This window comes from Ranitomeya variabilis, chromosome 2 (genome assembly GCF_051348905.1).
Source record: "Ranitomeya variabilis isolate aRanVar5 chromosome 2, aRanVar5.hap1, whole genome shotgun sequence".
Lineage (NCBI taxonomy): Eukaryota > Metazoa > Chordata > Amphibia > Anura > Dendrobatidae > Ranitomeya > Ranitomeya variabilis.
This window is the reverse complement of record NC_135233.1, coordinates 1037710801-1037726735: the sequence shown is the minus strand read 5'-3', so window position 1 is coordinate 1037726735 and position 15935 is coordinate 1037710801. Positions and strand designations below refer to the sequence as shown.

The 15935-nt window shown below is 43.6% G+C and overlaps 1 protein-coding gene across 2 annotated transcripts in view; it reads left to right on the top strand.

Moving 5' to 3' along the window:
* MBOAT2 (membrane bound glycerophospholipid O-acyltransferase 2) overlaps positions 1 to 15935 on the top strand; it is a 269915-nt gene that overhangs the window by 183514 nt on the left and 70466 nt on the right. For both annotated transcript variants that reach the window (XM_077291395.1, XM_077291394.1), the window contains 2 exons: positions 1182 to 1237; positions 9423 to 9477. In XM_077291395.1, the coding sequence (XP_077147510.1) occupies positions 1182 to 1237; positions 9423 to 9477 (111 nt within the window). The remainder of the gene's footprint in view (positions 1 to 1181; positions 1238 to 9422; positions 9478 to 15935) is intronic.

Sequence of the window (15935 nt, the reverse complement as noted above, 5' to 3'; positions counted from 1 at the left end):
AGCAGAGCCCGCACAGTGGTATATAGAGCACAGTCCGCACAGTGGTATATACAGCAGAGCCCGCACAGTGGTATATACAGCAGAGCCCGCACAGGGATATATACAGCAGAGCCCGCACAGGGATATATACAGCACAGCCCCCACAGGGGTATATACAGCAGAGCCCGCACAGGGATATATAGAGCACAGCCCACATCTCATCTCATCTCATCCCCCCCCCCCCGATAATGGCCCCACAGTCCGGTTAAAAAGAAAAAAAAAAAAAAACTCTCCTCACCCTTCCTTTTGCCCGCGCTGCTCCCGGCGGCTGCAGTCTGCCCAGGACACTGCAGGTGCGCGATGATATGACGTCATCGCGCACCCGCAGTGTACTGTCAGAGGCAGAGCGGGGAATGATGGGAGAGGAAGCGTCAGGTGACGCTCTCTCCTCCCATCATTGCATTGAACTATACCGGTGTCATAGACGCCGGTATAGTTAAATGCGGCGGCGGCGGCGGCACTGGGGGGGGTTCCGGGGGAGGAACAGTGCAGCGGCCCACTACTGGCATCGGCTCTTCTGGCATTTGCCAGAAGTGCCCGATGGCCAGCCTGGCCCTGCTCAGACCTGCCGGCCCGGGGCCCCTGACCTGCGGGGCCCGGTCGCAATGGCGACCGCTGCGACCGCGGTAGTTACGCCCCTGGTTTCCAGTATGTTTTGTAGTTTTGGGGAGAGGTCCTGATATTATACATCTTATAGTTCTGGGGAGATTAGCTTCTGTATATCTTTCTTTTTTTTTTGTGTGGTTTTTTTGTGGGTTAGGATCATCTGTGCATTTTATGGTTCGGGAAGATGATCTTCTGTATGTCTTGTAGTTTTGGGGGAGACTCTTCTGTATATATTACTGTCCTTGACAGATGATCCTCTGTATGGCCTGCAGTTCTGGGAAGATCATTCCTGTGTTCTGTGACTTGACCTTTGTAGAACATAAAATTTTCAAATCTATCATATTAAAAACCTTTCAATAATATAAAAGATCGAGGGTATTTATTATGTATGAGAACTATGATATGCAGAATAACCAAGCAGCATGCATACCTTTTATGTCTTCATCCAATTTTGAATGCATTTTTCATAATTAAGTATTTTAATTTTATGTTCATTTTTATTATTTTAAAATTATTTCACTTTTCTTTATCTAAAGGCCAATGATGATTATTACACAGAAAATAACAAGCTTGGCTTTTGAAATCCGAGATGGTAAGAGGACATATTTTATGTTGTAATTTAATGAATATTTGTTTTGAATCCTATTGGTAATGTCATATCCCTGTTATATGATTTTGTGATTTCTAGTTAATTTATTTTTAATTAATTAGTTTTATTTAAACCTAACACATTAACTATGAATAGTTCATTTTAATTACAATTTTAGATATTTTGATCAAATATAGAGGTTATAAACAACATTTTAGATGTTTTCTTTATGGAATTCTATATAAATTACTAATGTAATTTACCCTGTTTCACCCCCGGTCCATTTTGGTTTTGTCAGCTACATTTTGCCTGTACTGGAAACAGGAAAATGTTTCCTATGTAAGGCATGTCATCAATGCAGTGTGTAAAGGGAACAAGCTGACTTGTTTTTTCAATAGCTAAGCCAGCCCCCTTCTCTTACTATACATAGGTCTTGAAAGAGAAGAGAGCTGGCTTAGCTATTGGACAGTCTTCAGCCTGTATGGGAGTCTCAAGATGGCACTTTTTAGGTGGGTGGTCACTGAGTCTGGGAGTGACAGATGCCAGACACAATGCCTCTTGAAAATTATAGTCTAGCACCACCTGAGATTTACCTATAATACAGAAGCAATAACAGACCAGTAAGTAAGAGTAATGGCTTCAGAGGGCTATATAAAACTTGTATTGAAAAATAACCAGGAGGGTTTGGTACGCATAACCGGGACAACTAGATCTTTTTTTTTTTTTCCTGGAAATCCCGTTATCACTATGGCTATAGCTTCTGGTTACTCTTCTTTGCCAGAAACTAACAACCCCATTAACGTGAATTAACTCGTATGGCAGTGTGATCTCAAAAGTGCCCCTGTGCAGAGAAAAGACAGTCCTAAAGCTTTGCCGTGGCCACTTGATTCTCAGGATTCTGGGGGTCCTTGAAGTTGGGCCTGCACCAATCATAGCTCATCCTAGCGATAAGTCACTGCTTCCTGAGACGAGAACTCCTAATTCTTACTATTGAATTTATGCACAACAGTTTCTGCTTACAATGTGCCCTTAATTTTAAGACTATAAGACGCACTTTTTCCCAAAAAAAATTGTGAGGGAAATTTGGGGGTGCGTCTTATAGTGCGAACACAAACTTACCGGTTGGTTGCGGCAGTGGTGTGTTGTGGCGGCGGCAGAGGTGCTGCGATGCTGAGGCGCGGTGGGCGGTACGACGTGCACCTGAGCAGGATCTCTTCCACAGGTGAGGTGAAACCGCACCGCAGATTGAGATCTCAGCTTCACTCGGCTTCAGTAAAATGGCCACCACGTTCTCCATCTGCGCACACACTACCTCCAATGGCCATTTTCCTGAAGCCCTGGCCTGGGCAGCAGAGTACTCAATTTGCGCACACCCGGCCTCAGGAAGATGGCCACCGCCACCAAGAAACCCGTGATTAACCCGGTTCTGCTGCTCACCTTGGACACTGGGCCGCGGCGTCACCTCACCTGATCAAGGGACCCTGCTCAAGTGCATGCTGTACCACCCACAGCGCCTCAGCATCATCGCACCTTTGCTGCCACCACACCACTGCCGCAACCCCACATGGACACCAGGCTGCGGCGTCGCCTACCTTAGCAGGAAGGGACCCTGCTAAGGTGCACTCCCCACAGCCCACACCGAACATCAGCACCGCCCACACCGGACTGGCCTTATCCCGAGAAAGGGACCATGCCTCCTGTGACCCTGCTGTACCACCGCCAGCCCTCAGGTAAGATACCTTAAATTCTGACAATAAGACAGACCCCCCATCTTATAATAATCTTTTTTCTGCTATTTTCACCCCAAAATTTGGGGTGCGTCTTTATGGTCTGGTGCGTCTAATAGTCCGAAAAATACGGTATATCTTTGTACAACAGTATTATCCAGTGTTGGAGAGTCCTCAGTGGTTGATACAGTTAGGTCCATATATATTTGGACAGAGACAACATTTTTCTAATTTTGGTTATAGACATTACCACAATGAATTTTAAACAAAACAATTCAGATGCAGTTGAAGTTCAGACTTTCAGATTTCATTTGAGGTTATCCACATTAAAATTGGATGAAGGGTTTAGGAGTTTCAGCTCATTAACATGTGCCACCCTGTTTTTAAAGGGACCAAAAGTAATTGGACAGATTCAATAATTTTAAATAAAATGTTCATTTTTAGTACTTGGTTGAAAACCCTTTGTTGGCAATGACTGCCTGAAGCCTTGAACTCATGGCCATCACCAGACGCTGTGTTTCCACCTTTTTGATGCTCTGCCAGGCCTTCACTGCTGTGGTTTTCAGTTGCTGTTTGTTTGTTGGCCTTTCTGTCTGAAGTTTAGTCTTTAACAAGTGAAATGCTGCTCAATTGGGTTGAGATCAGGTGACTGACTTGGCCATTCAAGAATATTCCACTTCTTTGCTTTAATAAACTCCTGAGTTGCTTTGGCTTTATGTTTTGGGTCATTGTCCATCTGAAGTATGAAACAACGACTAATCAGTTTTGCTGCATTTGGCTGGATCTGAGCACACAGTATGTCTCTGAATACCTCAGAATTCATTCGGCTGCTTCCGTCCTGTGTCACATCATCAATAAACACTAGTGACCCAGTGCCACTGGCAGCCATGCATGCCCAAGCCATCACACTGCCTCCGCCGTGTTTTACAGATGATGTGGTATGCTTTGGATCATTAGCTGTACCACTCCTTCGCCATACTTTTCTCTTTCCATCATTCTGGTAGAGGTTGATCTTGGTTTCATCCGTCCAAAGAATGTTCTTCCAGAATGTGCTGGCTTTATTAGATTTTTTTAGCAAAGTCCAGTCTAGCCTTTTGATTCTTGATGCTTATGAGTGACTTGCACCGTGCAGTGAACCCTCTGTAGTTACTTTCATGCAGTCTTCTCTTTATGGTAGATTTGGATATTGATACGCCGACCTCCTGGAGAGTGTTGGTCATTGGTTGGCTGTTGTGAAGGGGTTTCTCTTCACCATGGAGATTATTCTGCGGTCATCCACCACTGTTGTCTTCCGTGGGCGCCCAGGTCTTTTTGCATTGATGAGTTCACCAGTGCTTTCTTTCTTTCTCAGGATGTACCAAACTGTAGATTTTGCCACTCCTAATATTGTAGCAATTTCTCGGATGGGTTTTTTCCTGTTTTCGCAGCTTAAGGATGGCTTGTTTCACCTGCATGGAGAGCTCCTTTGACCGCATGTTTACTTCACAGCAAAACCTTCCAAATGCAAACACCACACCTCAAATCAACTCCAGGCCTTTTATCTGCTTTATTGAGAATGACATAACGAAGGGACTGCCCACACCTGTCCATGAAATAGCCTTGGAGTCATTTGTCCAATTACTTTTGGTTCCTTTAAAAGCAGGGTGGCACATGTTAAGGAGCTGAAACTCCTAAACCCTTCATCCAATTTTAATGTGGATACCCTCAAATGAAAGCTGAAAGTCTGAACTTCAACTGCATCTGAATTGTTTTGTTTAAAATTCATTGTGGTAATTTCTATAACCAAAATTAGAAAAATGTTGTCTCTGTCCAAATATATATGGACCTAACTGTACCTTTTTAATGGCTAACTGAACTTATTATTATTATTTATTTATATAGCACCATTGAATCCATGGTGCTGTACATGAAAAGGGGTTACATACAAATTACAGATATCACTTACAGTAAACGAACTAACAATGACAGACTGATACAGAGGGGCGAGGACCCTGCCCTTGTGGGCTTACATTCTACAGCATGGTGGGGAAGGACACAATAGGTTGAGGGTTGCAGAAGCTCCGGTGTTGGTGAGGCAGTATCTTTGGTAGTGATGAGGAGGCAGCGGGGTTAGTGCAGGCTGTAGGCTTTCCTGAAGAGGTGGGTTTTTCAGGTTCCGTCTGAAGGATCCGAATGTGGTTGATAGTCGGACGTGTTGGGACAAAGAATTCCAGAGGATGGGCGATATTCTGGAGAAGTCTTGGAGGTAACATATGGTAACAAATTGTGAGCTTTCTGGACTACTCAGGTCTCTTCATCTGAAGTCTTTTAGTTTTGGGGGGAGACACTTCTGTATATATTACTGTTGCTCTAGATCTTTGTTGCTCTAGGTCTTGTTGCTCTAGACCAGTGTTTCCCAAACTCCAGTCCTCACGGACCCCAACAGGTCATGTTTTCTGGATTTCCTTTGTATTGCACAGGTGATGGAAGTATCAGGGGTTCTCTCACTTGTGCAGCACTATGGAAATCCTGAAAACATGACCTGTTGTGGTTCATGAGGACTGGAATTTGGGAAATACTGCTCTAGACCTTTGTAGAACATAGAATTTTCAAATCAATCACACTGTCATCAGATGAAGACCTGAATAGTCTCGAAAGCTTGCAATTTGTTACCACCTTTTCAGTTAGCCATTAAAAGGTATCAACCACTCAGGACTCTCAAATTTTAATATTCTTCAGAAGAAAGTAGGGTTTCAGCAACATATAGACCTGGAGCCCAGGACCTGCATTCTCTTCTATGCTCTCATTATCTCTCTACGATGGCAATATCAATTCAACATTCTCAGACGTTTCATAAACATGTTTATCAAAGGTGATATTACTAGTGAGACATCCCAATCCCCGCGAGGCAACTTGTCTACAGCTCAGCATTAATTTATCAGCTCAACAAAGCGGCCCTCAAACTACATACAACCCACAGGGGTATGTTGGTAACGCAAGGCAGCATGAGCATGAACTGTAGAAAAGCCATGAAATTGAATGCACACAGATACATGGCAACAATAAGCCTAGTGCTGGTATTAACTACAGCACTGATGGATTAATGGACAGTGTTCATCGAATTTAGTAGACTGAATTTTTTGTTGTGCATAATATTGATAAAATTATTTATAGAACTGATGGTTTCTGCTTACCAGAGAGCAGTGCATTGTGGGGGCTCGGTTGATAGTTTAGGTGCCTAGTGTCACGACTGTTGTCACAGATAAACCCACCAAACGTTTTCTCAAACAACCACCAACAGCCTCCAGTCATGCAGTAAAAGCCAGCTCTGACAAGGAGTGCTAGCCAGGACCCAGATTATATAGGAGATGGGAGTGGCTAACATTTAACAGCTGAGAGCCTTATCTCAGGAAAGATTTCAGGAGCTCTCAACAAAGCAGATTAACCCCTGCACTGCTAAAGAGAAACTTACTGTTTAATATGAAGGTGAAGTGCTTCTAACCAGTGCAGGAGCAGGAGAAATCAGACGCTGTGGTCTTCTGGCTCCTGTCTGTCGCGGTAAACCTGGGAGACCTATACACATTATGTTGGCTGATGTCTCTGATGTTGGTAGAACTTGATGACTCTCTGATACGTATGGAAGTGTCCTGACACCCCTAGATGGCAGATGTATGTGGAAAGAAAGATCGAGCATGTTGGATTTCTATAAACTAATGACAAATTGACGCTTTGCTTTATAAGGATACTTGATTCTAGACATGTCAGCCAGGGGTGTTAATAGGAACCGTCGCCCCTGGGGGGTCTCAGAGTACCATCTGCAACATAAGACACCAGTGTAATAAATGGCGCAGGGCTGTGCCGCCATAAGGTCCCCAATAAGTAGTAGACACCATAACTCCTCATATTCTACAGTAATGCCATATAGCCTGTTCCCCATAATTTGCACATAGTAGGTCAGTCTAAGAGGAAAGGTAAGGAAAGACACACTGCAGCCAATCAGTGAGCTCAGCGACTCTGAGCAGTTTGTGCTGTTAACTCGTATGGAGCCACTGATTGGCTGCAGCGCTGTAGATGTAACACCAGCACTGCAGACAATAAAATACACTGGGAAAAGAGGGAGAGACGCAGGCTGGACCTGGGGAGAATGAGTAAAGCACCGTTTCTTTGTTTTTGTGACAAACTGCAGCCAGGGGAGGCAGGGGTTTTACTAAACTGGAAAACCTCTTTAAAACTAGCATTTAATGAATCTAGTTCAGATTTTACTATCCGGAAAGAATACTTTCAAATAGAATCATACAGCCATTCTGACATGGATTTTCAAAGTAAGTACTCTAGCCTCATCAGATCTGAGAGATCTATATAGTAAGATCTGCAGTTTGCAGTGTAAAATCCGGTGGCAGATCTTTTACCTTATAATTGTACAATTAGCTACTAGTTTTGTAATGGGAGCTTATGCTGCTTTTTGGAAAGTTGAATGGCTGATATTTGTATTCACCCGACTTTCCCATAAAAAGTGGTCACGTCATAAATGTCTGTAGATAACTAATCTGATGGGAATAGTCCTTTATTTATTCTGTCCACAGGCCTGTACTCTCTCTGACAGTCACAGAGAATATATGGAGCAGAGGTTGCGTATTTATACACAAGTGCCCTGTAAGGGCGATCGGTGGGGTCGCAACAGTTGGACCCCCACGACTTAGACGTTATCACGGATCCTGTGGATACGTACAGTAGCGCAGCGAGGGTTAGAAAAAGCATGTAAAAGCAATGTTTCTTAGTGCTTTTATTTCTTTTTTACAGGGGACACTTTTTTTAAAGTTTGGGATAACTCTCCCAACAGGTCTGTCTTCTCACAAAATTACAGGTGAAGCTGTGTGAGCACACCGTGCAACTTTTGTCATCTCAGTTTCTGCCTATGCAGAGTGCAGCAGTCAACATGAGTTTGTTAACCACTCCTGCGCTCTGCATAGGCAGCGACTGAGATGATAAAGCTCTCAGTTTATCGAAGTGAGATTTGTCATTTTGGTTACTGCGTTTGCATATCGCAATAACGGATAATCGAATCCTCTTGACTACGCTCTGCATGGGAGCCTACGGTGCGGCCGAGTCATACAAGATGTCAAAGTAGCCAATGACTGCTTTGGTCATCTAACATGCCGGCTGCAGGCACCTAATGCACCCTTGCGCTGCTCCAAGAAAGAAGCAGTTGAGAGGGGCGGAAAATGAAATTTTGTGCCCACATAGAATTTGGAGCCAGAAGAGCGATAAATCCTATGTACTGGAAAACCTCTTTAAGGAAAGGTAGGAGTGGACACACTGATGGATACACACACCTAAGGGTGCAGTGAGGTGGCCGTGTAAATCGGAAAAAGATCAGAAAGCAGTGCATGGAATGGCCGGTGGCTCTACCGATCTGAGCGCTTCATATATTTCTATGCGGCCGTCATGCTCAGGTCGGTAGAGCCGCCAGCCAGTCCGTGCACTGTGTTCCGGGTCTGTTGCGATTTATATGGCCATCTGTGTTTGGAGTCATAGATATTTGATGGAAATACAGATATACGGCGGTGTCATGGCACGGTCACACACTGTGTTGCGGCTTAGTTCCCATGTATATGGCTGCCTGACAGCACCTTTCCATGGATATTTGATGGAAATACAGATATACGATATATGGCGGTGTCATGGCACGGTCACACACTGTGTTGCGGTTTCCTTCCGATTTATATGGCTGCCTGACAGCACCTTTCCATGGATATTTGATGGAAATACAGATATACGATATACGGCGGTGTCATGGCACGGCCACACACTGTGTTGCGGTTTCGTTCCCATGTATATGGCTGCCTGACAGCACTTTTCCATGGATATTTGATGGAAATACAGATATACGGCGGTGTCATGGCACGGTCACACACTGTGTTGCGGTTTCGTTCTGATTTATATGGCTGCCTGACAGCACCTTTCCATGGATATTTGATGGAAATACAGATATACGAGATATGGCGGTGTCATGGCACGGCCACACACTGTAACGCACCTTCTGTCATTTTATACTGAGGTGGCCGCACTCCGCAATTTGTGAAACGACTTAAACCGCTTTCTGTATCTTCATTGAGCATCTTCAGAATTTCTCAGTTCCGCTCTTTATTCAGCATTTGCAAATGTAATTATACATGGAAATGTGCCGTTATTTCCCTGCCATTTAGGATGCTTTCCACCGTTGCTTGCTAATTACACACTGGCATGATTAATGAGCAACTGCTCCGTAGTATATACCAGATTCTAACATGAGATAATCAACCTGTGGATTATACAGCTGCAGAGGCTGAAAAAGGATGCTGGGAGGTGTAGTCCTACAGCAGCTGCAGGTCCGGAGGATACCTACACTGTTTTCTGCTGTTTCTGTATGTGGGTGATGGTTGTGGAGGGTGTCCCGTGTCCGGCCCTTTTATGTATTCTTCTTTTCTTTCCATCTCTTTAAGGTGTCTTTTGTAAAGAAGAAACGCTGAAGCCAAGTCAGAGAAGACTGGCCGTTAGGTGAGATGAAATTACTTTTCATAATTTGATTAATATTTTGCTTTTCATGGCTTTTGAACTGCTTTATGATAAATCGATATAAGCTATTGGGGGTGCCGACGTAGCAATGGTGCCTGGCGTGACCTAGAGACTCCTCTGACATAAGAACATGCCAATATTATAAATGGCACATGGTTAGTATGGGGTCCTGTTACTGATATTGCACAGGTCATCAATGGCGGACATATCATTGGTGCAGCCACACAGGGGCCCAAGAGGTGAGGGGGCCCATTTCTACTTCCAAAGTAGGTGGAATTGTTCATCATGATGAGCTATTGGCTACTAAGGGCCCATATACTGTTCCTGCACAGGGGCCCTCACCTGTCTGTCTCTGCCAGTGAGTACATCTCTTGCAACAAATGGGCGAAGGATTCCCATCTGTCAGGAAAACACTATTTTTTTTTTTTGTCCCTGCTGCGTTTTCAGCCGTCCATACACCTATGTCACATGGCCGCCCATAAACATTAATGCTTGGCCGATCTCTGACATCGGCTTATCCCTCATAGAAAGATTGTTATTTCTGGCCATTTTATAGGTTATATCTAGGGATGAGCGAACCTGCTCGGTGATACTCGGTTATCACTCAAGTATCACAGTGCTCTGATGTGCTCGTTACTCAGCGAGTAATGGGCGGTGCTCAATGTAAACTCAAATCCCCGCCCCTGTGAATCACTATAATGTCTGAGCCATCTTGGTTGTGGCATTACTGTGATTGGCTAGCCCATCTGACATCATCAGGGGTTATAAAAGGATAGGAGCCACCCGTCTCGGCACAATGACATCACTGAACAGCTCTGTGACACTTCGTATTGGAGGGAGAGAGTGCTTGTCTAGGCCTGTGTGTGCATAGTATAACGAATCGGAGGCCTGTAGTGTACATACTGGTGCTGAAACAGAACAGATACTAGCAGTCCTAAGGGCTAATCATTTGCTTTGCTGTTTGTATCACATACAATATGCATATAGCCTAGAGACAGAGTCGCAGGGGCAGTGACAGAATCCAGTCTGTAGACAGGGTTTAGGCCTGTGCAGTCTGTCTGCAAATATACACTCACCGGCCACTTTATGAGGTACACCATGCTAGTAACGGGTTGGACCCCCTTTTGCCTTCAGAACTGCCTCAATTCTTCGTGGCATAGATTCAACAAGGTGCTGGAAGCATTCCTCAGAGATTTTGGTCCATATTGACATGATGGCATCACACAGTTGCCGCAGATTTGTCGGCTGCACATCCCAAAGATGCTCCATACAAGGCAGGATGGATCCATGCTTTCATGTTGTTTACGCCAAATTCTGACCCTACCATCCGAATGTCGCAGCAGAAATCGAGACTCATCAGACCAAGCAACGTTTTTCCAATCTTCTACTGTCCAATTTCGATGAGCTTGTACAAATTGTAGCCTCAGTTTCCTGTTCTTAGCTGAAAGGAGTGGTACCCGGTGTGGTCTTCTGCTGCTGTAGCCCATCTGCCTCAAAGTTCGACGCACTGTGCGTTCAGAGATGCTCTTAGGCCTACCTTGGTTGTAACGGGTGGCGATTTGAGTCACTGTTGCCTTTCTATCAGCTCGAACCAGTCTGCCCATTCTCCTCTGACCTCTGGCATCAACAAGGCATTTCCGCCCACAGAACTGCCGCTCACTGGATTTTTTTTCTTTTTCGGACCATTCTCTGTAAACCCTAGAGATGGTTGTGCGTGAAAATCCCAGTAGATCAGCAGTTTCTGAAATACTCAGACCAGCCCTTCTGGCACCAACAACCATGCCACGTTCAAAGGCACTCAAATCACCTTTCTTCCCCATACTGATGCTCGGTTTGAACTGCAGGAGATTGTCTTGACCATGTCTACATGCCTAAATGCACTGAGTTGCCGCCATGTGATTGGCTGATTAGAAATTAAGTGTTAATAAGAAGTTGGACAGGTGTACCTAATAAAGTGGCCAGTGAGTGAATAGCTGCAGCTTTTTTTGTGCGGGCTTAAAAAATTTAATATATTTTGATCCATCAAGAATTATGTGCTTTTTTTTTTGTGTTGCATAACACATCCAAAAATCTAAACATTTTCCTAGGCTACATTTCTCAGCCATACACTATTCCTTAGTGTGGAGTACATTTCTATGATCTCTAAAACTGAGAAAAAGCTTTCAAACATTTTGTGGGCTTCCATTTGTCAGACTTAGTGTTACGTGGTCTGTAAACACTTCTGTGATCTCCAAAATCTGAAAAAACAAAAAACATTGAAACATTTTTCTGGATTGAATTTAATTGTCATCCATACACTTGTGCATTTTTTTCTGTTACATTATGGTGGAATAAACTCCCCAAACCTGCTTTTTGATTGCTGCAGGTGACCAATTTTTTTTTTCATTTTTTTTTTAAATAAACTTGGTTTCAAGAAACCTAGCAATTACAAAATGTGTAAGGCGTTCGTTAGAGTACGGGGAAGTGATGCTGCTGATGGTGCAGGCAGATGCCGAGGACGTGGGGTAGGTGTGGCTACACCTGTTGCTGGAGTCAGAGGCGTAGCTAGGGTTTTGGTTCAGGGGGAGCGAAACTTCTGAGTGGGCCCCAAACCAGGTATCCATGATTACAACTATTGTGGCACACCCTAATAATGGATGTAGGAGAACCTCAGCAGATGACTGCGTTGTTGCTGAAAATAATTTCTATATAAAGGCCAATACTGATATTACTGCCATATGGTCAGTGGTAAATACCAGTCCTACAGAACATATAAGAGATCACAGCACAGTTACTGATAATGACTTACCGCTGACGTTGTTTCTGATGGAGTCGTTAACTTTTCACGTCTTTTCCATCTGGCCCAGACCGACATGACAACTTCTTCCAGCCAGGACTTGGCTGCAGAGAATGCAACAAAGACACATTTCACTTCTCACATTTTCAGCATTGTCCCCAATGGGACTATTCCCAACCTGCACAAACTCCTCATCCTGCTGATACAGCAGTGGCTCAGGATTGGGGTATGGCACCGAGCGCTCACCCGCCTGCTCAGGGGCCACATAGCAGCCGGAGATTGATTCTCCCTGCTCTGCCGCAGAATGTGCACGCCGATACAGTTACAGTAGCGTAGCTCCGGGTGGGCCCCCTCTGAGCACGGGGCCCAGGGCGACCGCCCCCTCTGCTTCCCCAGTAGCTATGCTACTAGCTGGAGTACAAGAAACACGCCCATCCATGACATATAGGTTCCTGTCCCACTTTGCAGGGAGGCACGGTACACCACTTCTGAAGCATGAACAGTGTGAACAGGTGGTCAGTTGGATAGCAGATAATCCTTCCAGCAGATTTTGCAGAACCACACAGTCTTCCACATGGTCCAGTCTCACCAGTTTAAAGTTTGGATCACTTAATCCTCACTCTGATCCTCCTTCCTCCCACCATGTTGAGTCCCAGAAGACTAGTGATCTCACACTACAACACTCCCAGGAGCTCTTTATCAAACATTTCTTGATTGTGGTCTTTCAACCTGCGTGCTCCAATAGGGATTGGAGGACATACTGTTTAGTGATGCACAAAACTTAAAGCAGCCACAGCCACAAGAATATGACGGTGGGGAACAACAAATTTGAGGTAAGGAGGAAGATGATGATGAGACACCGTTGCTGCTAAGTTTTCTTGTTATTAAGACACCAAATAAGGAGGACCAGGGTGCGGTGGTAGAAGACGAGGTGGTGGATGACCCAACCTGGGAAGCATGCATGTAGAGCAGCCCGAGGAGGAGATATCGGCAGCACCAAAACAAACAGGAAGAAGCAGTGGGGTGACCAGAGAGAGACGGCGGGCAACTGTTCCACAGAGCACCGACACTCCTGAATATCTCCATCAAAAAGTTAGGTGTTCCCCAGTCTGGGACTTTTTTAAAAATAGTTCTGAGACAAACAAAATGGTCATTTGCAACCTGTGCCATGCAAAAGATCAGCAGGGGCCTCACCACTAAGAATCTAACCACTACCAGTATGATCAGGCACTTGTCATCTAAGCACCCGACTTGGTGGGCCAAAAGCTTGGGTCCACAATTGCTGTCAGTACTGCCAGGTAATACCACTGCCTCTTCCCCTGTGCTTGGTGCTTCCCAATTTCCTGTCCAAAACACTGACACAGATGCTTTCTGCCCTTCACCTACTCTTGCATATAACAGGCACTTTCACCTGTCAACAGAGGATGCAGCCAGGATCACTCTCATAAAAATGAACAAAGCCTGGTTTTGCCCACACTTTTCCACACCACAAGATGACAGCAGCACATGAAGTATTTGTAATATTCAATATTTTATTGATTTAATTGTTGCCTTTCAGGGGTCTATGGATGACCCTCCCTATAATTTCTGCCTGACTTTGCAATTTCTGCATAGCATTTAAGAATTTAGAAGTACATTAACTACACTTTCAAAATACTTTAGTTAAAAAATTTTTATGACTTCAATGACTCACCCATAGAGTTTAACATGGTTATTGTTGCATTACGATGGTATTTAAAATTTACAAAAAGCTTAGGTACATTTCGCTGGTATATAACCCTCAAAAAAAATTGTTCAGAATTCTATCGCTATTATATTGCTAACCCATAAACTATTCTGTGGTCTGGAGTACATTTAATTGCTATATAAACCTTAAAAAATGTATTCAAAATGTATCGGTACTATATTGCTCATCCGTATTGTATTACATATTCTTGGGTACATTTCGTTGCTATATAACCCTTAAAAACTTGTTCAAAATTTATCGGTATTACATTGCTCACCCATAGACTATTCCATGGTCTGGAGTACATTTCGTCTAGGAGAACCAATACATGACAATCTAAACAGAATGTATATGAGGACCTCCTTTATGTCTAATACAGGGTGTATCTGAGTCCCTTATTTTTTGTAGTTCTTGCTTCCTTCATAAATTACAGTGAAATTTCCGATTTTTAAATAGAAAAATCAATTTTGGTTTCGTTAAATTCAATTTTTTAAAATCCTTTTTACATTTTGCCTTATATACAGGAAAAAATGTTTCTTATAATTTTCTTTCCTGTAAAATACGATCTGGGGGTCAGATGCTTCCAGGGGTCTTTATGCTGTTCTCCTTCGATTCAGCACTTTTCCCATCCTTTTGAACATTTTCACTGCCCCCCAGAACTTTTTGTAGGGTCTGCTAGAAAGTCTCGGCTTTCCTATTGACTCCCATTATAGTCGCTACTTGAAACGAGCATGTGAGTATTAGGAATTCCTTGGTTTGAGCAACGAGCACCCGAGCATTTTAGTGCTGTTTCTTCTCTACTTCTATCCCACTGGGCAGGCTATACCGCTTAATTTTCAATTGACTCTGAGCTGGAGAGAGGAGACAAGCTGCATGGATTTCTCCCATATACTCAAAGGAGGAAGGAACATGGAGGAGATTAAACTGGTGAACAAAGTAAAGATGGATCCAGCTATATGGATAAAGTTTCAAGTTATTTTACTGTGGGTTGTTCTTACTTTACCAGAGGGTTATCAAGAATTTTGCAGATAGACAGATAACAACATAGATTCATAGAAAGATGGAAAGAGAGATGGAAAGATAATAACTATAATATTCATATTATCTTAGGTAATAGATGAGAAAAAAAAGAATGATACGATAAATAAGATCTATCTCATATCTATCTATCTAATATCTATCGTGCCTATTCTGTCAACCATCTTATCTATCTTAAACCCCGCTTCCTCTCTTCTTTTTGCACCTTCCTCTCGCTCTGGCTTTGGAAACATTCTTTAAAGTAATTCTATTTACAATGTAAAAATAGTTCTTGTTTCTTTTATTTCTCAATTGAACGGAATCATTTATTTCCGCATATTAATCTGCACGGCTGTTGCCTTTGCTCAATTTCACGTTCCTGTCCCATTGTGTGAGCGGCTTCGTATTACAGATCTGTATTGAGCAGTGAGCGGGAGCCAGCTGAGCTTACTGAATAGAAGCCGTGGAGCCGAATGTGAGTTGTAGTCACCGTGTACCGCTCCGCTTCATTGTACATGCAGAGCACCGGCCGCCGTCAGGAGCCACTAATATACCGAGTAACAATGGCTTCCTGAAAAGGCTCCAGCAGGACGCGGCAGGTACATTGGCGACCTACAATACGTCTCTCTACATGCATAATCCAAAATCTGGGCACGTGAACTGCTCCAATAACTGTGCGAATTCTGCAGGTTTAGGTCAAAAGAATACGCTTAGATAGGCAGGCATCTATCTATCTATCTATCTGTCTATCAGTCTATCAGTCTATCTATCTATCTATCTACTTTTCTATCTATCTCATATCTATCTATCTCATATCTATCTATCTCATATCTATCTATCTCATATCTATCTATCTTTCTCATATCGATCTATCTATCTAAAAAAAGAAAAAAGGAGGCAGCACTCAATAAATTATGAAAA